Source organism: Schistocerca americana, chromosome 2 (genome assembly GCF_021461395.2).
Source record: "Schistocerca americana isolate TAMUIC-IGC-003095 chromosome 2, iqSchAmer2.1, whole genome shotgun sequence".
Classification (NCBI taxonomy): Eukaryota; Metazoa; Arthropoda; class Insecta; order Orthoptera; family Acrididae; genus Schistocerca; species Schistocerca americana.
In genome coordinates, this window is record NC_060120.1 from 769,694,475 (window position 1) to 769,711,674 (window position 17,200).

Consider the following 17,200-nt stretch of genomic DNA (forward strand, 5'->3'; position numbering starts at 1 on the left):
CATGGTGTATGTAAGAAGGAAGAGTATAGTACATTTCACATAGAGATTTAATCGTGGGAAAACTTTGAGCAACATGAGGCTTGGTGCCTTATATCACTCCTGTCTAGAGCCTGTGTATTGGGAGATTGACTTATGCGTCCACAGTAACAGATGGTCTGGAGTGGGTTCAGTCGAGCATGTAGTTCTAATTTTCATCTGCTACAGGACAGTATGGCTAGCATTTACAAGCCAGGAAGTAGTAATTTGAACCCCCTAGCAAAATCCTTTGTACATATTAGAAATAGACAGGGACTATAAGTGGGGAGCAGAAGAAGGTAATAACAACAGACTAAACGAGCTACATAAAAATTTGTCATTTAATGGAGGTTTAGGGGATTTTTTGGACAGACATAAACAAAATACACATTGTATTGCAAACGAAATGGGTGATGTATTAGCGGAAAATGTGACAGAACCTGATTGCCAGAAAGTCTTCAGCAACCAAGTTGACGTTGAGTCATGTTCTGGGTAAGGGGAAAGAACAGAAGCTGCAGAATTATGGGAAGTTAGTGATGTCAGTGTAGAAGAAATACTAGCATTTATAAATGATGACATTTGAGAGGCTATAAGGGAGAGGCAGGAAAATGATGACCAAACTGGTGGGTCAATCAATTAATTGTGGAAAAAAAGGAAGAGAGAGAGAAAAGGTAGAATGGCGAAGGGGGGTGGGGGGGGGGGGGGGAGGAGAAGACTTTTCATTAGTGGACAACAGAATAGTTGGTATGGGGAAGAAAAGTAATGAGGCTAATTCTGCAAAAATCTGTGTAATTTCTGGAATTTCTGGAAACAGGGAAGGGTTCCATAGAAGGGAAGTTGTGAATGAGTTTTTGGAGGAGGGTTCTGACACTAGCAATGAAAGAAGAATGTAACATTTAGAGGGCTACAATGAGTATGGGAATGATGTGAGGGTGGACCCTGAGGAAATCAAGGTGGTGCAAGAAAAAATTGAACAAAAAGTAAAAGAGGTGCCAGACTTAGAGGAGCATCAAAGGGAAAAGTCAAAAAAGATTACTGCAGAAACGAAAAGGTTTACAGACGAATGTATGGGTCCATTTAGGAATACTGAAAAACCACACCCAAATGCATACAGATTAGTATACTGAAAATCAGGGAAACCATTGGTCTTAAGAAATGTTATTGATGTGAAAAGATACTTTAGTCCAAAGTCAGCTGCGAGCTAAGCTTAGAGGCCTCAGAGGGCATTCCAACCTATGCAATGCTAGGTGCTTGACAAAAAGCAGGTGCTCGAGTTATTGACAATGTTACTTCAATTTCATTTTGTATTTTCAATCTTCCTCATTCTGTCATTCTGAGCTGAATCTATCTTCTTTAATTTTCTTGTCTATCAGTGAAGGTAAAGTATTTGAGAGCCTCAGAGGGCTTTGTGGTGTCTTATGACGAAATAGGTTTTACGGTGAGAGAAATGGGGGTCAAATTGTATTGGAGTAAAGTGATGACATAAGTATGTTGATGTAGGAAAATAATTAAGGTACAAAGGTGATGACGTAAAGGGAACGTAGAAAAAGGGTGCATTATCCTGCTGAAAGCTGACAGTAAGGACTGACTTTAGTGCTATGAGAAGTTATTCCATGGTATGGAAGTCTACAAACCATTAACGTATCAGTTAAAATAATGACAGATAGGAAGGAACATCCTACTGGAATATGAAAAAATAAATTGGAGGGCGAGTGAAATATAGGGAAATGAAAGTAACCGGATGTGACAAGTGCAGTTAATAAAGGAGATTTTGTTGATGAACACTAAAGTGTAGTGGTCAGGAAAATTCATTTTGTAATGATGAAAAGGGATATGCAATGGCCACATAGTTAAAGGAAGTTTAATAAATATGATGAAAAATATACCTTGATAGAACTGTAGAACATTTATTATGAAAGGAATATGAATGAATGTGGAGATTATATATGTATTGTAAACAAAAAATTTTGATTTCTGTTCAATAGTGGTAAAAAATATGAAAAAGAAGTAGTGCAAAGAGAGACTGCATAAAAGTGGTAACTATGTATTATAAAATGTCTGTAAATAATTGCTTTGTGTGAAATGTGTTGTTCACAATTAAATATTCTCAATTTGAGATAAAGTAAAGAAAAATTTAAGTTTTGCTTTCGATATCAACTAGTTTCTTTAAAAAAACTCATCAACTCTTCTAAAGGAAATAAATTCTTAAAAAAAATTCTAGTACATGTGATCTTCCTAATTAAAGTAAAATAAGGAAGCAACACTCTGTTGACTTGCTTTCAAGTCAAACAAAATATAAAATTTGTAAATAATTTCTTGTAATAATAAGTGATTGTGTATTAGGATGTATGTAAAGAAAGTAATCTTACACAGAAGTATGATTTCAGGGACAACACTGCATGTATTAAATGGAAGTACACAAATCACATTGCCTTTAAATAAAAAAGTGAACAAGTAGTTAATTTCAAAAGACTTTCATGAAATATGAATTTAAAAATGTTGAAAAAATATTGAAAATTGAATTTTTTTTTTAATTTGCATCAATTTTGTCAAGTAAGAGATGATTTTTCGTAAAGACATTCAAGATTAGGACAGGTTAGTTGCAGACTGCTAAGTTTGGAATAAGAAATTTGTAATATTAGTTTATAAGAATGAGAATTTTTTGAAAGATTTAAAATTTGAAGCCAGGATTGATAATTTGTATAACTCTAAATGTTTGGAAAAAAACTTTATAATCATAGGGGGTGTGAGGTGTGGCACCTTATATTGCTCCTGTCTAGAGCCAGTGTATCGGGAGAATGACTCATGCATGCACAATGATAGATGGTCTGAAGCGGGTTCAGTCAAGTACGTAGTTCTAATTTTCATCTGCTGGAGGGCTGTAGTCTACAGAGACATTCAAGAAACAGCTCAAGAGAGTGTTTTAGTGAATTGTTCTGTTTATTTCTTGAAGGCTTTTTGTTTATTTGAGTTTTTACAGTTTTTTATATGTGTGAATGTGATCTAAAGTAAATATGTGGATCGTTGTTCTACTGATGAACGCTGTACGAACTAGTGTGAAAAAGTTTTGAGACAGTGTGAATGCAGATGATGGGGAATTTTGTATCATAATATGTTAAGTAAGTTTATGGAAAAAGGAAAGCTAATTTGAGTGCAAATGAAAATAGTTAGTAATGTAAAGTATAAACAACATATAAGAACGTTAAATTTTATTTCAGGAAAAGTACAGTTCGAAAGTGTGTTATTTGTTGACTGGTTAGTCATGAAAAGCATGGACGAACTTGGGAGAATAATGTTTCTCGATTGGCCTTAAAAAAGACTGACCAATCAGAATGGAGTATTCTTCATGTGTCTTTTATCTTGGAGATATAGAGTGAAATGGGCGTAGCCCAGCCTTTCAATGGTACAGTTATGTGTAATATGAGCTCTGAAGGAAATTATAATTTGCTGGTTTTAGATGTATTACATGTTTCAAAAGTGTTTTAAAGTGAAAGCATATTTATTCCTGTGTGTTTTTTTTAGGAAGCACGAATTTTTAAAGTAATTTTGTGTATGAGAAAAGACAGTTATTCCGTATGGCATATTGAGACTAAAAACTTGAGGGCATTAGACACCAATAAACTTAATAGTATGGTGAGCATTTTCATTTAAGAATAATCCGTGCTCAGTAGCTGTTCAGATTTTGAGAAATACATTACCATAAACTTGCTGATGTGAATGAAAGGGTTTGTGCATGACTGTATTAAGATTAACACGGGCTTGGCAGTGAATGTATAAATTATCAAGCTTCAGAACATACCGATGTTTTGCCAGTATTTCCATCTTTCATTCAAAATTAAGACCTTTCCCTGATTCATGAAATAGTTAAGTTGTATGCAGCCTGGTGCGAGTTGCAGTATGGTAAGTTTCTGTTCCTACTGGCGATCTGCTGCAACAAGTTCACAGGTAGGTGCAGGAATGGATTAAAGTAACTGCGCCGTCACAAACAGTGGTACCACATTTGTTGAATGCTGACCAAAGGCAAACTCAAAAATGAATTTCTATGCAATTGTCTGACTATTTCAAGGAGAATACAGTTGATTTTATGTTTTTAACTTATTACTTTGGACAAGACATAGTACCTCAACTTCATGCCATAAACAAAAACAGTCAAAGCAGTGGCTGAAAGTTGGTGGCCTATTCAGAAAAAGATGTAGTCGATTTAATTTGCCAGAAAGGTTATGTTCAGTGTTTTCTGGCATACAAAATTGTATTTTTTCTATATATTACCTTGCAAATTGTAAAAAAAAGAAATTATTGTTTACTGTGCATGGCCTCTGCACGTCCAGAAGGACAAACTAGCTATGACTTATCTACAGTGCAAATGATAAAAGAAAATTGTCTTTTATTAGGTCAATGAAACAAATGGTCAATGAAGCACCAGTTGTTGGAACACCAACCTATTTAAATAAATCTGTCACTGGAAAACTTTCAGACATCAGTGAAGAAGGTATGGCAACCTTAGTGAATACTTTATGGATTTTTCAAACTCTCTTCAGGAATGGAATATTTTCACTGGTAAAATGTTAGACAAATTGCTTGAAATGAAAAGGTTTGACAGTGAAAAACAAGTATGCTATTGTACTAAGAAAGGTTAAGAGGTATTCACCTTGCCCTCATACGTAAAGTCAAAATAAATTTATAATGTAGCCTACATATTCATGTACCGAGAAGCAGTAACAAAAAGAAGCATGAAAAAGAGACGAAGAAATGGATACAATGTTTTGACAAACAGTGAATATGGAGAGAAAGAAGAAATGCATTCAGTGTCAGTTTTAATTTTACTATTGCTGAAGTTATTTTTATTTTGTTAGATATTTTATATTAAGAGCCAACTGCATTTTCTGTAATATACTATTGATTAAATTTGTACTTTAACTGTCAAGTTGGAAAATCATACAAAGAAAAATCTTTTACTAAAGTGAGGCATTTCAAAGAATAGTCGAATAGAATGTTCACGAAATGAAATACCAAAATTTACCTTGCTGTAGACTTATGTCATCAGTTAATTTATGAACTTGTACAGCAGGTATCACACAGTAATTTGCCCAACCACCATCACGAAAGCATCCCACTCCTGAATATTTCTTTGGAAGTACACAGTGAGTATAGTCTCCAACAGAACAGAACTGACAAGCACCACAGCCTCTGGAATTATAAATGAAAAAGAATGAGATTATAATCCTAAATATTAATTATGATTACAAAGGTGTTGATATCTTTCCATTATTATCTTCTTACTGCTGACATTTAACATCACACATGCCTCTCTGGGGACTGTCCTATTAACTACATTGTACATTCATTTTACAAATGAGGATTATTACAAAATATTACTCCAAAATGGAAGCAGGAGTTTAAGTTTAAAGATAAAATCAACCTGGTTGTTTAAATTTGGTTAACCAGTGGTATGATATATAGTCATAGAGTGTTAATTATCACCTTGGAAAAAAATAATAAATGCTTTCTTTGTTTGCAGATACATGCTAGTGATCCTGTACACACTGAAATCCCTACAGCACAGTATAACATGCCACAGCAGGAGCCAAAATGAAATGACACAGTTAACTGATAAATTGGAGATAAGCTCCACCATTTTGTTATGGCTTCTATGGCAGTGTGCTTCATTACTGCAAATAGGGATTTCAATGAAAACAGGTACCTGAAAACAAAAAATTATGTAACTCATTTTTTTAAAATTTTAGTTGATAATCAATCCTCCATGACTATTGCTCATAAAAATAAAATTATTAACACCAATATCTAGTAAAACATTTCACAAATAATATAAAACTGGTATTTGTTATCCATGGCTCCCATCAATTCCTACAGATAGATACTAGATAATTCACTCGACGGGATAATAGTTGATCCCCCCTGTACCTTTCCTGTCAAACCTGTATTGTTCGCAATACACTCATGGAGCATTATATGCCAATGATAACACTAAAGGTAAGAATGAAGAGAATAAGAAGAAACAGACAAAAATGAAGTAGAATAAGGAGGATAACAGAGTTACTAATATCTTAAGGAGGCAAAATAAAAATAAAAGGCTCTTATTTATTGTAAGTGGGATTGCATGAAAATCAGATATATAACATATTATTTCCTCTAATTTTAATTTGTAGAAATATCAGCTATCTGAGAAAATTAATTTGAATTAGTTTCTACCAAGTTATTACAATGAGAGTACATATGTAACATAATGATTCACAGTTAAAAATCAGAAACAAAAACCAAACAGTTTACTAGGGCAGAAAACTAACAAAAAACTGTTAATAAGGAAGAAAGCACTCTGAAAAGCACAATAAAAAATTAATTATTGAATTACCAAAACATAAAAGAAACTTGAGCTACAAATAAGGAACATTCATGTCACATCTACATGTAAAGTAATATTCTACAAGTACATTCTGAAGAGCACATTCAAACATATTTTACCTGACCTACATTATATTTGTTTTTCACTAATGAACTAAGTTTAAGAGGAACGGCCTTTCATACACCTGCATATGTATTATAATTATTATGTCATCTGTTTGATCTTGTTTTCATTGCATCTCCATTATCTGAAACTTCCTGGCAGATTAAAACTGTGTGCCAGACTGAGACTCGGTGTCAGAACCTTTGGCTTCCACGGGCAAGCACTCTACCGACAACTTCCCATGCACGACTCATGACCTATCCTACTTTCATTCTCCATTATCTGTTTCATTCTTTTGTAAACTAACTTGGCCTACAATAATCTTTCACTAAACTGTCTGTGTCACAACCTATCTTTCTCTATTCCATTATAAACAGCAGAAGTATCCTTATTGAGAACCATGTGTGTCATTACTCTAGTATTACATAAAATTACTAAAATTTACTTTGTGTTATCTTAAACTTTCCCAGCAAATTAGCTAATTGTGTTGCTTACAGGTTCCAGCCAAGTGAAGTTGTGCAACAAGTAGAACATTATGAAGAGGATAAGACAATGGCATATTTTCCATACACCAGCAAAGTACTGAACAAATTGGGCAGAATTTTCACTTGGTATCACATTACATGCCTTTTCTGTCTACCTCTGAAAATGCATGCATTATTAGATATGGCAAAAGATGACTTAAGACACCATAAGCCTAGTGTCTACCATGCTGCATGTAACTGTAGTAAAACATACATTGGGCAGACTGTATGGGCAGATGAAGAAAGGTGCCATAAGCACAGGAGACACACCTATCTCAACCAAACCACAAAATCTGCAGTTGCAAACCATTGCACTGCTACAAGGCACACCATGGAATATAAACAAACAGGGCTAGGGCTAATGCCCAATTTGGTAAGCAGAACCTCCTTCCAGCAGTGAGACTGAGGTGAAGTCCATCATGCCTGTGTGGTCGATTTGAGAGACTGCAATTTGTTTTCTGTCATCTGCAACCATTCAGTCTCCCACTGATGCATGATGCATCTGCCAGAAAATGAGATGATGGCATGCAACGGGTTGGGATATTGATGGGCAGCACCACCCTGACGTACTTCACCGGCAGCTTTGTCAGCCACATCGTTACTCTGTATCCCGATGTTGCCAGGTACACAGCAAAAGATCACCTCCTTGCCACAATGTTGGAGCCACTGTAAGGAGTCATGAACGAGCTGAATCAGCTGGTTTACTGGATACATTTGGTGAAGTGCTTGTAGTGCACTAAGGGAGTCACGACAGACAAGAAACCTTGTACGGTGATATCTATGAATCCTCTCCACTGCCATCAGAATGCTATACAATTATGCATCTCACAGAGAGAGAGGAGTGAGAGGAGTATGCCTTCCTCATGGTCCAGGTGGTGAAGTCAAGGCCCCCATTCTCTGAAACACACAACATTCCACTGCTGCACTACAGTGGTCACTGAAGCATGCCCAGAGCTTACTTCAGTGACCACTGCAGTGCAGAGCTTACAGTAACAGAAGACTGGTTGCACTTACCAGGCCCAGTTCAGGAAGCAGGGGTTGCCAAGCCCATACCCAGGAACCAAATGCTGAGCCCCTGGGGGCTGGCCTGATCTGTAGAGATAGTGGCTCCATTCTCAGTTAAGTGTGAGGCACAGCACTCAGCCATCTGAAGCCACAACATTGGCCAAGAGCAACTTCTGCATGTAACGGGGTTGGCAGAAGCACTGAGGGACTGCAGCACTTCACACCCAGCATTAAATGACTGTACCCCCCACTGCTCCAGCTGACTTGGCAAGCAGCCAAGCAGCGAGAAAAGGGTGAGGAGTGATAAGAGCATAAAGGAGGCACATTGTAGCAAAGATGCTCATTTTACATGTATCACCTAAAGATGATGGTCAAGTACGCTTTCAAAATACCATGTTTCATAAATGACTGCACATGGTTGGAAAGCTAAGAGCAATACTCTTGAGGCAATAGTCTAGGATGTTTCCCACAGGTGTTTTGCAACCAATCTTCTTTGTAGACTGACTACATTTTCCCAGTATTCTATTGCTGAACTGAAGTTTTACTACTTGCTTTACCTATAATTGAGCCTATATGATCACTCAATTCAACATCCCAGAAAACTGTTAAACCAAGTATTTGTGTGACTTGACTGCTTTCAGTTATGACTCACTGATGCTGCAGACATATGACACTAGGCCTTAGTGTTTTGTGATGTAAAAAAATTTAAATTTATGGGCACTTGAACCAAGTTGCCGATGTTTGCACCACCTTGAAATTTTATTACGATCTGACTGAATATTTGTGCAGCATTTTACAAACGGCACTTTATTATAGATAACTGCATCATCTGCAGGAAGTCTGAGGTTATAATATTGTGTCCAAGGTCATGAATAGCAGGGTCCTAACACACTTCCCTGGAGCATGCCTGAAGCTACCTCTACATCTGGCAACAGTTCTTCATCCAAGATGCATTCTTTCCTACCTGCAAATTTCATTTGAGACTTCACACAATCATTCTTTCATAGCTGTTGGTCTGGTACCACATCAAATGCTTTTTGGAAGTCACAAAATATTGCATCTACCTGACTGTCTCAATCCATGGGTTTCAGAGCTGAGCTCAGTTTCACATGACTGATATTTTCAGAATTCATGCTCATTGGCATGGAGCAGATCATTCTCTTTAAGATACTTTATTATGCTTGAGCTCAGAATATGTTTTATATGTCTGCAAAAGATGTCAAAGATATTGTATGATAGTTTCGGGGATCTCCTAATCTATCTTTTTCATAGATGGGTGTAACCTGTGCTTACTTCAATATTTTTGTTTGAGGTACCTATGGTACATTAAGATGAAGCAACAGCATTATGGGGGAAGGACTGGGCTAGGGTAGGAAGGGAGAGGGAGAGGGAGAGCAGGGCAGGGGTGGGGGTGGTAATGTGCTGCTTGTGGGAGCATACAGGGATGAGGTGGAGAGAGGGTAGGGCAGCTAGGTGCAACCAAGAAGTTGGAAGGAGGTCAGAAGGAGAGGGAGGGGGCTTACCAGAAAAGGAAAGATGTAAAAACACTGTGGGTTCATTGGTGGGATAGAGGGCAGTGTAGTTTTGCAATGGAAACAGGGAAATGGCTAGATGGGTAAGGAAAATCACTAACAAAGGCTGAGGACAAGAGATATGGGAACAGAGGATATATTGCAGGGAGAGCTCCAACTGTAGCGGGGCTTTGAATTTCGCCGCGCTACACTCGTTCCCTCAGGTAAAAAATATCCCGTCGCAGCGGTATGAGCGCTCGACGGCAGAGAAAATACTAAAATGGTAACACTTTTTTTGTTTTCTATCCGTTTTTTGTTTGTCTCTTGATAGCCGTAGCTTAAGGCAGACGTGATCGGATGCTGACGTAAAAACTTAATGGCTAATCTTGATCTGATTGTAATGTGTAGACATTGTGGAAGTTATTAAGAAATTCGGTGGATGGAAGTAGCAAAGTGAATTAAATTGCATACAGCATCAAGATGATTTTAATTGGTATAAATTAGTGATCCCTGGACTATTGCAAGATTTCGGAGCAGATTTTTTCACGCTGAAATGAAGGAGATTTTTGAAGACGTGGAAGCCGCCCGAAAGAAGATAAGTTAATCTGGTAAAGGATGATCTCTCGTCTACGCCACTTCCCCCTGTCAGTTACATTCTGTTATTCTCTGTTTCTTTTCAATAACTTTTGTAGTGAAAATTGGTTTAACTTTTGCTCAAAAATGCCACAAGGACCACCCCAACAATAGCTTTTCCGAATAACGAAGTCCGATAGCTTTTCTGTAATACAAAGTCCGATCTGCATTTCTTTCTTTCTTTCCCTTTTTTCACGGTCATTAACGATTTTGAAAAAACCATTTTTATTCACGATTTCTTCCCACATTTCCTTTTCTCTTCTTATTTCTTTTTTTTATGAAACACTACACAACATGCGCAGTTCAGAAAAGCTGGTGTTGGTGGGAAGGATGCAGATGGCACAGGCTGTGAAGCAGTCACTGAAATGAAGAATGTCATGTTGGGTAGCATGCTCAGCAATGGGTTGGTCCAACTGTTTCTTGGCCACATTTTGTTGGTTTTTATTCATGCAGACAGACTACTTGTTGGTTGACATGCACACATAAAATGAAGCACAGTGATTACAGCTTATAGATCACATAACTGGTTTCACAAGTAGCCCCACCTTTGATGCTTGTGACTGGATTGGAGTAGGTAGTGGTGGGAGGATGTATGGGACAAGTCTTGTATCTATGTCTATTACAGGGATACGAGCCATGAGGCAAGGGGTTCTGTAGGGATGGACAAGGACATTGCATAGGTTTGGGGGGAGGAAGGATAGTGGGAAGGATATTCCTCAATTCAGGGCATGGTGGAATGGCGAGAGGTAGTCAAAACCCTGGCAGAGAATGTGATTTCAGCTACTACAGTCCTATGCGATACAAGTCAAAAGAGGATTGTTCATCTGTGGCATGACAGTGAGACTTTGGGAGGTGGTGGGTGATAGGAGAGATAAGGCATGTGAGATCTGTGTTTACACAAGTTTGGGAGGGTAATTTCGGTCTGTGACAGCCTCAGTGAGGCCCTTAGTATATTTCGAGAGGGACCACTCATCACTACAGATGCGACGGCCATAGGTTACTAGGCTATATGGAAGGGATTTCTTGATATGGAATAGGTGGCAGCTGTTGAAGTGGAGGTATTGCTGGTGGTTGGTACATTTCTTATGAATGGAGGTACTGATTTAGGCATCTTTGAGGTGGATGTCAACATCGAGGAAGGTGGCTTGTTAGATTGAGTAGGACCAGGTGAAGCAAATGGGGGAGAAGGTGTGGAGGTTCCAGAGGAATGTGGGTAGGATGTCCTCATCCTCAATCCAGATTATGAAGATGTCATCAATGAATCTGAACCAATTGAGGGGTTTGGGATTCTGGGTGTTTAGGAAGGATTCCTCTAGATGACCTATAAATAAATTGGTATAGGATGCTGCCATGCAAATGTCCATAGCTCTACCCCAAATATGTTTGTAGGTAATACCTTCAAAGCAGAAATGGTTGTGGGTGAGGATACAGTTGGTTGTAGTGACTAGGAAGGAGGTTGTAAGTTCGGAATCCATTGGTTTAGGGAAGGTAGTGTTCTATAGTGGTAAAGCCATGGGCATTATGGATGTTTGTGTAAGGGAGGTGGCACCAATAGCTGTGAGCAATGCACCAGGTGGTAAAGGACAAAAACTGTGGAGGGTCGGTGAAGGAAATGGTTGGTATCTTTAACATAAGAGGGTAGGTTGTGGGTAATAGGCTGAAAGTGTTGGTCTACAAGAGCAGAGATTCTCTCAGTGGGGATGCAGAAACCAGCCACAAGGGGCATCCTGGGTGATTGGGTTTATGGACTTCAGGAAGCATGTAGAAGGTAGGAGTGCAGGGAATGATAATGGTGAGGAGAGAGGTGGACTCTGGGGAGATGTTCTGGGATGGGCCTAAGGATTTGAGGAGAGACTGGAGATCCTGCTGGATTTCTGGAATGAGACACTGTGGCAGGGTTTGTAGGTGGATGAATCTTACAGCTCGCTGAGTCCTTCAGCCGGGTAATCTCTGCAGTTCAAAGCAACAGTGGTGGAGCCTTTGTCAGCACATAGGATTATACGGTCAGCATCAGTTTATAGGTGGTGGATTGCAGATCTTTCTTTAGATGTATGGTTAGTTTGTGTGCATAAAAATACATACATTTATGTATTTTATTTACCACCATGGATCCTTGCTCCTTCCATCTGTGTCAATACAATAAAGTTTCATTATACCTAGCCAGAATCCAGTCCCACATACTGTTCCTGCATTGTTGCTTGGCTCATGGAATCCCCACAAATGTCATTACCATCCAGCTGCCACTCTTCATTCCACAATGACCTCCATCTGTTCAGATTCCACCAAACCTTAACTTTCACCAATTTAGTTCCACAAAATCATATCAGTGAGCCCTGAACTTCCTTGCAATACCTCCTGTCCATTTGCAAAATTCTCCTGCTATGCAAACCCATATTCCTGGATCCCAGATCACACATTGAAATTCTTGCTTTCCAGGAACTAGAGCAACAAGTACAATGCCACCTCAAAAAATCTCTGCAGCTTGTTCACTTATTACTCGTGTCTTGGACTACCACTATCCACCACCTTTACAACCACCTGCAAATCTTCCCCACATCCCCCAATAGCTGACAAACCCTGTCTTGCAGACCTACTACATTTAGCCCACCTGCAAAAGCTTCCTCCCAGCACCATACAAAATCCAGAACCTAAACAGACACAAAACACAGTCATGAACCTTTACCTTTCCCCAAAAACTTTAGACACACAAAAGTATCAGTCCTTTCCAAAGGCCTCACCTTTTGCCTCACTCCCAAGTGCAATCATGCAGGACTTGTTAAAGACCTTCTCTCCTTCTCACAGTCCCTACAGTGGAAACGCTTTTTACCCCCAACCCTACAAACCAAAGACCAATGTTGAACCCTACCTAACTCAGTTCACACCTCCATCCAACTGCAATCCACCCCCACTGCCCCCAAATCACTCCCTGTTAGCTTTCCAGAATTTCTTAAACTCCAACCTTGCCTCACCATCATTCCCCAAATAACTCAACATCCAAACTAATCTTACATCTGAGGAATGATCTGCAATCAACACCTAAAAACTGATGCTGACCTTATAATTCTATCTGTTAACAAACACTCCACCACTGTTGTTCTGGACTGCAAGGATTGCTGGCAGAAGGACTCTGCCAGTTGTGAGATTCATCCACCTGCAAACCCAGCTACAGAGGAACATTCCCCTCATGAGTGAGTATCAGCTAGGACTGGAGCAACTGAATCACATTCTCTGCCAGGTTTTTGACTACCCTGAAATGAGGAAGTCTCATTCCCGAAACCCAGCAGGATCTCCAGTCTCTCCTCAAATCCTTAGTCTCATCCCAGAACATCTCCCCAGAGTCCATCTCTCTCCTCAGCCCTACCACTCCCCGCATTCCTACCTTCTACATGCTTCCTGGAGTCCATAAACCCAGCCACTCAGGTTGCCCCATTGTGGCTGGTTTCTGTGCCCCCATTAAGAGAATCTCTGGTCTCATACACCAAAACCTTCAGCCTGTTACCTGCAACCTACCTTCTTTTGTTAAAGATACCAACCATTTCCTCCACTGATCCTCCGCAGATCCTGTCCTTTACCACGTGGTGCCTTGCTCACTAAAATTGATGCCACCTCCCTTACACTAACATCTCTAATGTTCACAGCTTTATCGCTATAGAACACTACCTTTCCCAAACCAATGGATTCCAAACTTAAAACCACCTTCCTAGTCACTATGACCTCACTACGACCAACTGTATCCTCACCCACAATCATTTCTCCTTTTAAGGTGTTACCTACAAAGATATCAATAGTACAGATATGGGCACCTGCATAGCACCATCCTATGCCAACCTGTTTATGGGCCATCTACAGAAATACTTCCTAAACACGCAGAATCCCAAACCCCACACTTGATTCAGATTCATTGATGACATCTTCATGATCTGGATTGAGGACGAGGACACCCTATCCACATTCCTCCAGAACCTCCATACTTTCTCCCCATTTGCTTTCCCTGGTCGTAAACAACCCAACAAGCCACCTTCCTCGATGTTGACCTTCACCTCAAGGATGGCTACGTCATTACCTACAAGGGTGACTGGCATTCGCCACAACACCTCAATCATCACGCTCAGCTGGAATTGGTGTGCACAGATCAGTACGGTGTTCTGCTTCTGCGGCCCAGCTCTACAGCCAATCAAAATGAAGTAATCCTCTGTGAAGCAAGTTCTTGCTGAAGCAGTAGAAAGCAGTGACATCACCTGCTTGGAACTGCAGCCACCACTACAGCTGTTGTCGTCCAGTCCACCATTCACCACCACTCTTCTGACCAAGATTTCATTCTATAGGGGACCAGACCCTGTCAGCTAGGCAGGACTGGACTAGGGCTTAATTTCAGGGTTTTTAGTGAGGAAATTTAAATTGACATAACTCACACGCATAAAAGAACTTAGCATTCATAACCAGTGGACTAATAACAATCCAGAACTCAACTTTTGTTTACACTATAGTGTGTAGCAAGTGACTTCATTCTTGGCAATAGCAAGAACAGCATTTTATGCCATCTAGGAATTATGAAAGAAGTGTTTGTTTACTTGGTGTTTAATCTGGAAGACTCTACGAGTAGATTAAAGTTGTTTGTTCAAATAATCAAAAATGATGAACAAAGAATTAGTCAATTTAGTTGAGCATGTGTGTCCTGTGTTGGACATAAAAAGTGCCCCTCATGAAATGTGCCATGGGTCTTGCTGTGCCTTCACAGACTGTAATTACCCTCCCAACCTTGTGCAAAAACATATCTCCCATGCCTTATACCTCCAGACACCCACCACCTCCCTAAGTCTCACTGGTCGGCCGCAGAGGAACATTCCCCTCATGACTCAGTACCATCCAGGACTGGACCAACTGGATACATTCTCTGTCAGCGTTTTTACTGCCTCTCACCATGTCCTGAAGTTGGAATATCCTACCCACTATCCTCTCCCCTCCCCTCCCCCCACCCCCCTCCACCACCACTGCCTTTGAACCGACAGAATATCCTTATCCATCCCTACACAATCCCTTGCCTCAAGGCTCATATCCCTGTAATAGACCTAGATACAAGACCTGATCCATACGCCCTCCCATTTCAGTGACTGCATCTGGATCCTCCCCACTGACACCAGCTTTTCTGAACTGCACAGTTGGGAACTCTCCTTGCAATATATCCAATGTTTCAGTAACCCTCCTAGCCTCAACCTTTGTTAGCCATTGTCCTTACCCATCCAGCCACTTTGCTGTTCCTATTGCATCACTACACACCCCTCTTCTATCCCACCAATGCTCCCACACCCTTGGTTGCTTCTCCCATTGTGCATTGCTGCTTGCTGTCTGGCTTCAGTAACTAGAGACTGTGGTCATGTGATATGAGTTACGTTTGCATGAATGTGTATATGAATGTTGTCTATTTCCAATGAAGGCTCACTTTCTGGCAATCTTTTTTGTTGTACTTATTTCTGGTTTTCTCTTTGTAAAGGAACTACTGAAAGCACATTTCATGATTTATGCTTTTGCTTTGCTATCCTGTTCAAATGGTTCAAATGGCTCTGAGCACTATGGGACTCAACATCTTAGGTCATCAGTCCCCTAGAACTGAGAACTACTTAAACCTAACTAAGTCCCTGTGCCATCCATGAGTGATCGTATACTAACTTGGGTACCACTGACATCCTTCACGTAAGACCACAGTTTCATTGGGTTTTGTGAAAATTCCTTCGATAAAATTGTGCTGTAGTTATCATTGAAGGATTTGTGCATTTTCCTTTTGAAAGCCAAACAATCTTCCTTTAGCTTCTCTCTAAATAGCCCTGTGATTCTTTTAGAGTTACCTGTTACCACAGAGTGTGCCTCCCATCACGTACTACTTCACTAGGCACATATCTTTCTCAACTCTGGTAAGTTATTTTACTAAACTTGGGACACAGTTCCTCTAAATGTTCATCCTCAGAGCCAAAGGTTTTGAGTTCTCCAATCAGATATGACACTGTTACTTCTTTATCCAGTCCACTGATCATGTAAAACTTTCAAGAGTACTTGTTTTGATTTCCCCTTCCTACTTTGATAATCACTGTTGTTGAAACCATCTCATGGTTACTGACATCAGTTTTAATGTGAACATCCTTAATGAGGTTGAGTTTATTTATTGCCATTAGACCTACAATATTTACTTCATGAATGGAATAGCGAAGTAATGTGAATGTAAAATTTTGAAAGTCTTTGGCAAGGTTGCAGGCTATACAAACATTATGATATTTTGCATAGCCTATATAATGCCAGAAGTAAGTTCTTGGAGTTTTCATCTGTCATAAAGCAAGGTCAATATCTGCATACCTGTTGGGGTCCACTGCAACTCTGTCTCCAGCTTTCACATGGTGTACTGCTTTTCCTACATCAACTACTGTCCCACTAAATTCATGTCCTAGAGTGAACGGTGTGTCAATGCAAGGATGTTGGCCCTGAAAATTTAATATAACAATTTGTTCATAATAAAACAACACATAATGACCAGAAAACAAAATATACATCGAATTAGTACAATATCATGTTTCACTAATTTGTTTATCAAACTTGTATGAGCATCATAATAATTAATCCTGTCATATGAAGAAAAGGTATAACAAGCAAGGTTACAGATCATAAAAACATCTGGAGACTCCTTTTTTTTAAATGCATACATAGTTGATTTTTTGAAAATGAGAGAAATAATTGTATGGCTGAGTAAATTTTATGTTTCACAGGTACACTGAAATTCTTTTACATCAGCATTTTAACTTACTACAGTTCAAACAATTTTAAATGGCCTCCTTTTATTAATGGGCTCACAAAGGATGAGTTGCCATAAGTGAAATTATTAGCCATTGAAACTTCTAGGCATTCATATTAGAGATGGGCAAAACTGTTCTCTTCATAGATTGCATTAGACTCTCTCACTCACTGGAAGGAATTACCTCTTTTTCACGACTCACCTCTCACCATTCACTCACAAAAATAAATAAAATGAAGGCATTTTCCTTTTTCATTTTGGTCACTATACC

General features: G+C 39.3%; 1 protein-coding gene across 1 annotated transcript in view; it reads right to left on the reverse strand.

Annotated features, from left to right (window-relative positions):
- LOC124595124 (D-arabinitol dehydrogenase 1-like) overlaps positions 1-17,200 on the reverse strand; it is a 75,686-nt gene that overhangs the window by 39,061 nt on the left and 19,425 nt on the right. Inside the window, exons 2-3 of the mRNA XM_047133722.1 lie at positions 16,497-16,621; positions 5,036-5,202 (exon numbers count right to left, since the gene is read on the reverse strand). Coding sequence (XP_046989678.1) covers positions 5,036-5,202; positions 16,497-16,621 — 292 coding nt within the window. The remainder of the gene's footprint in view (positions 1-5,035; positions 5,203-16,496; positions 16,622-17,200) is intronic.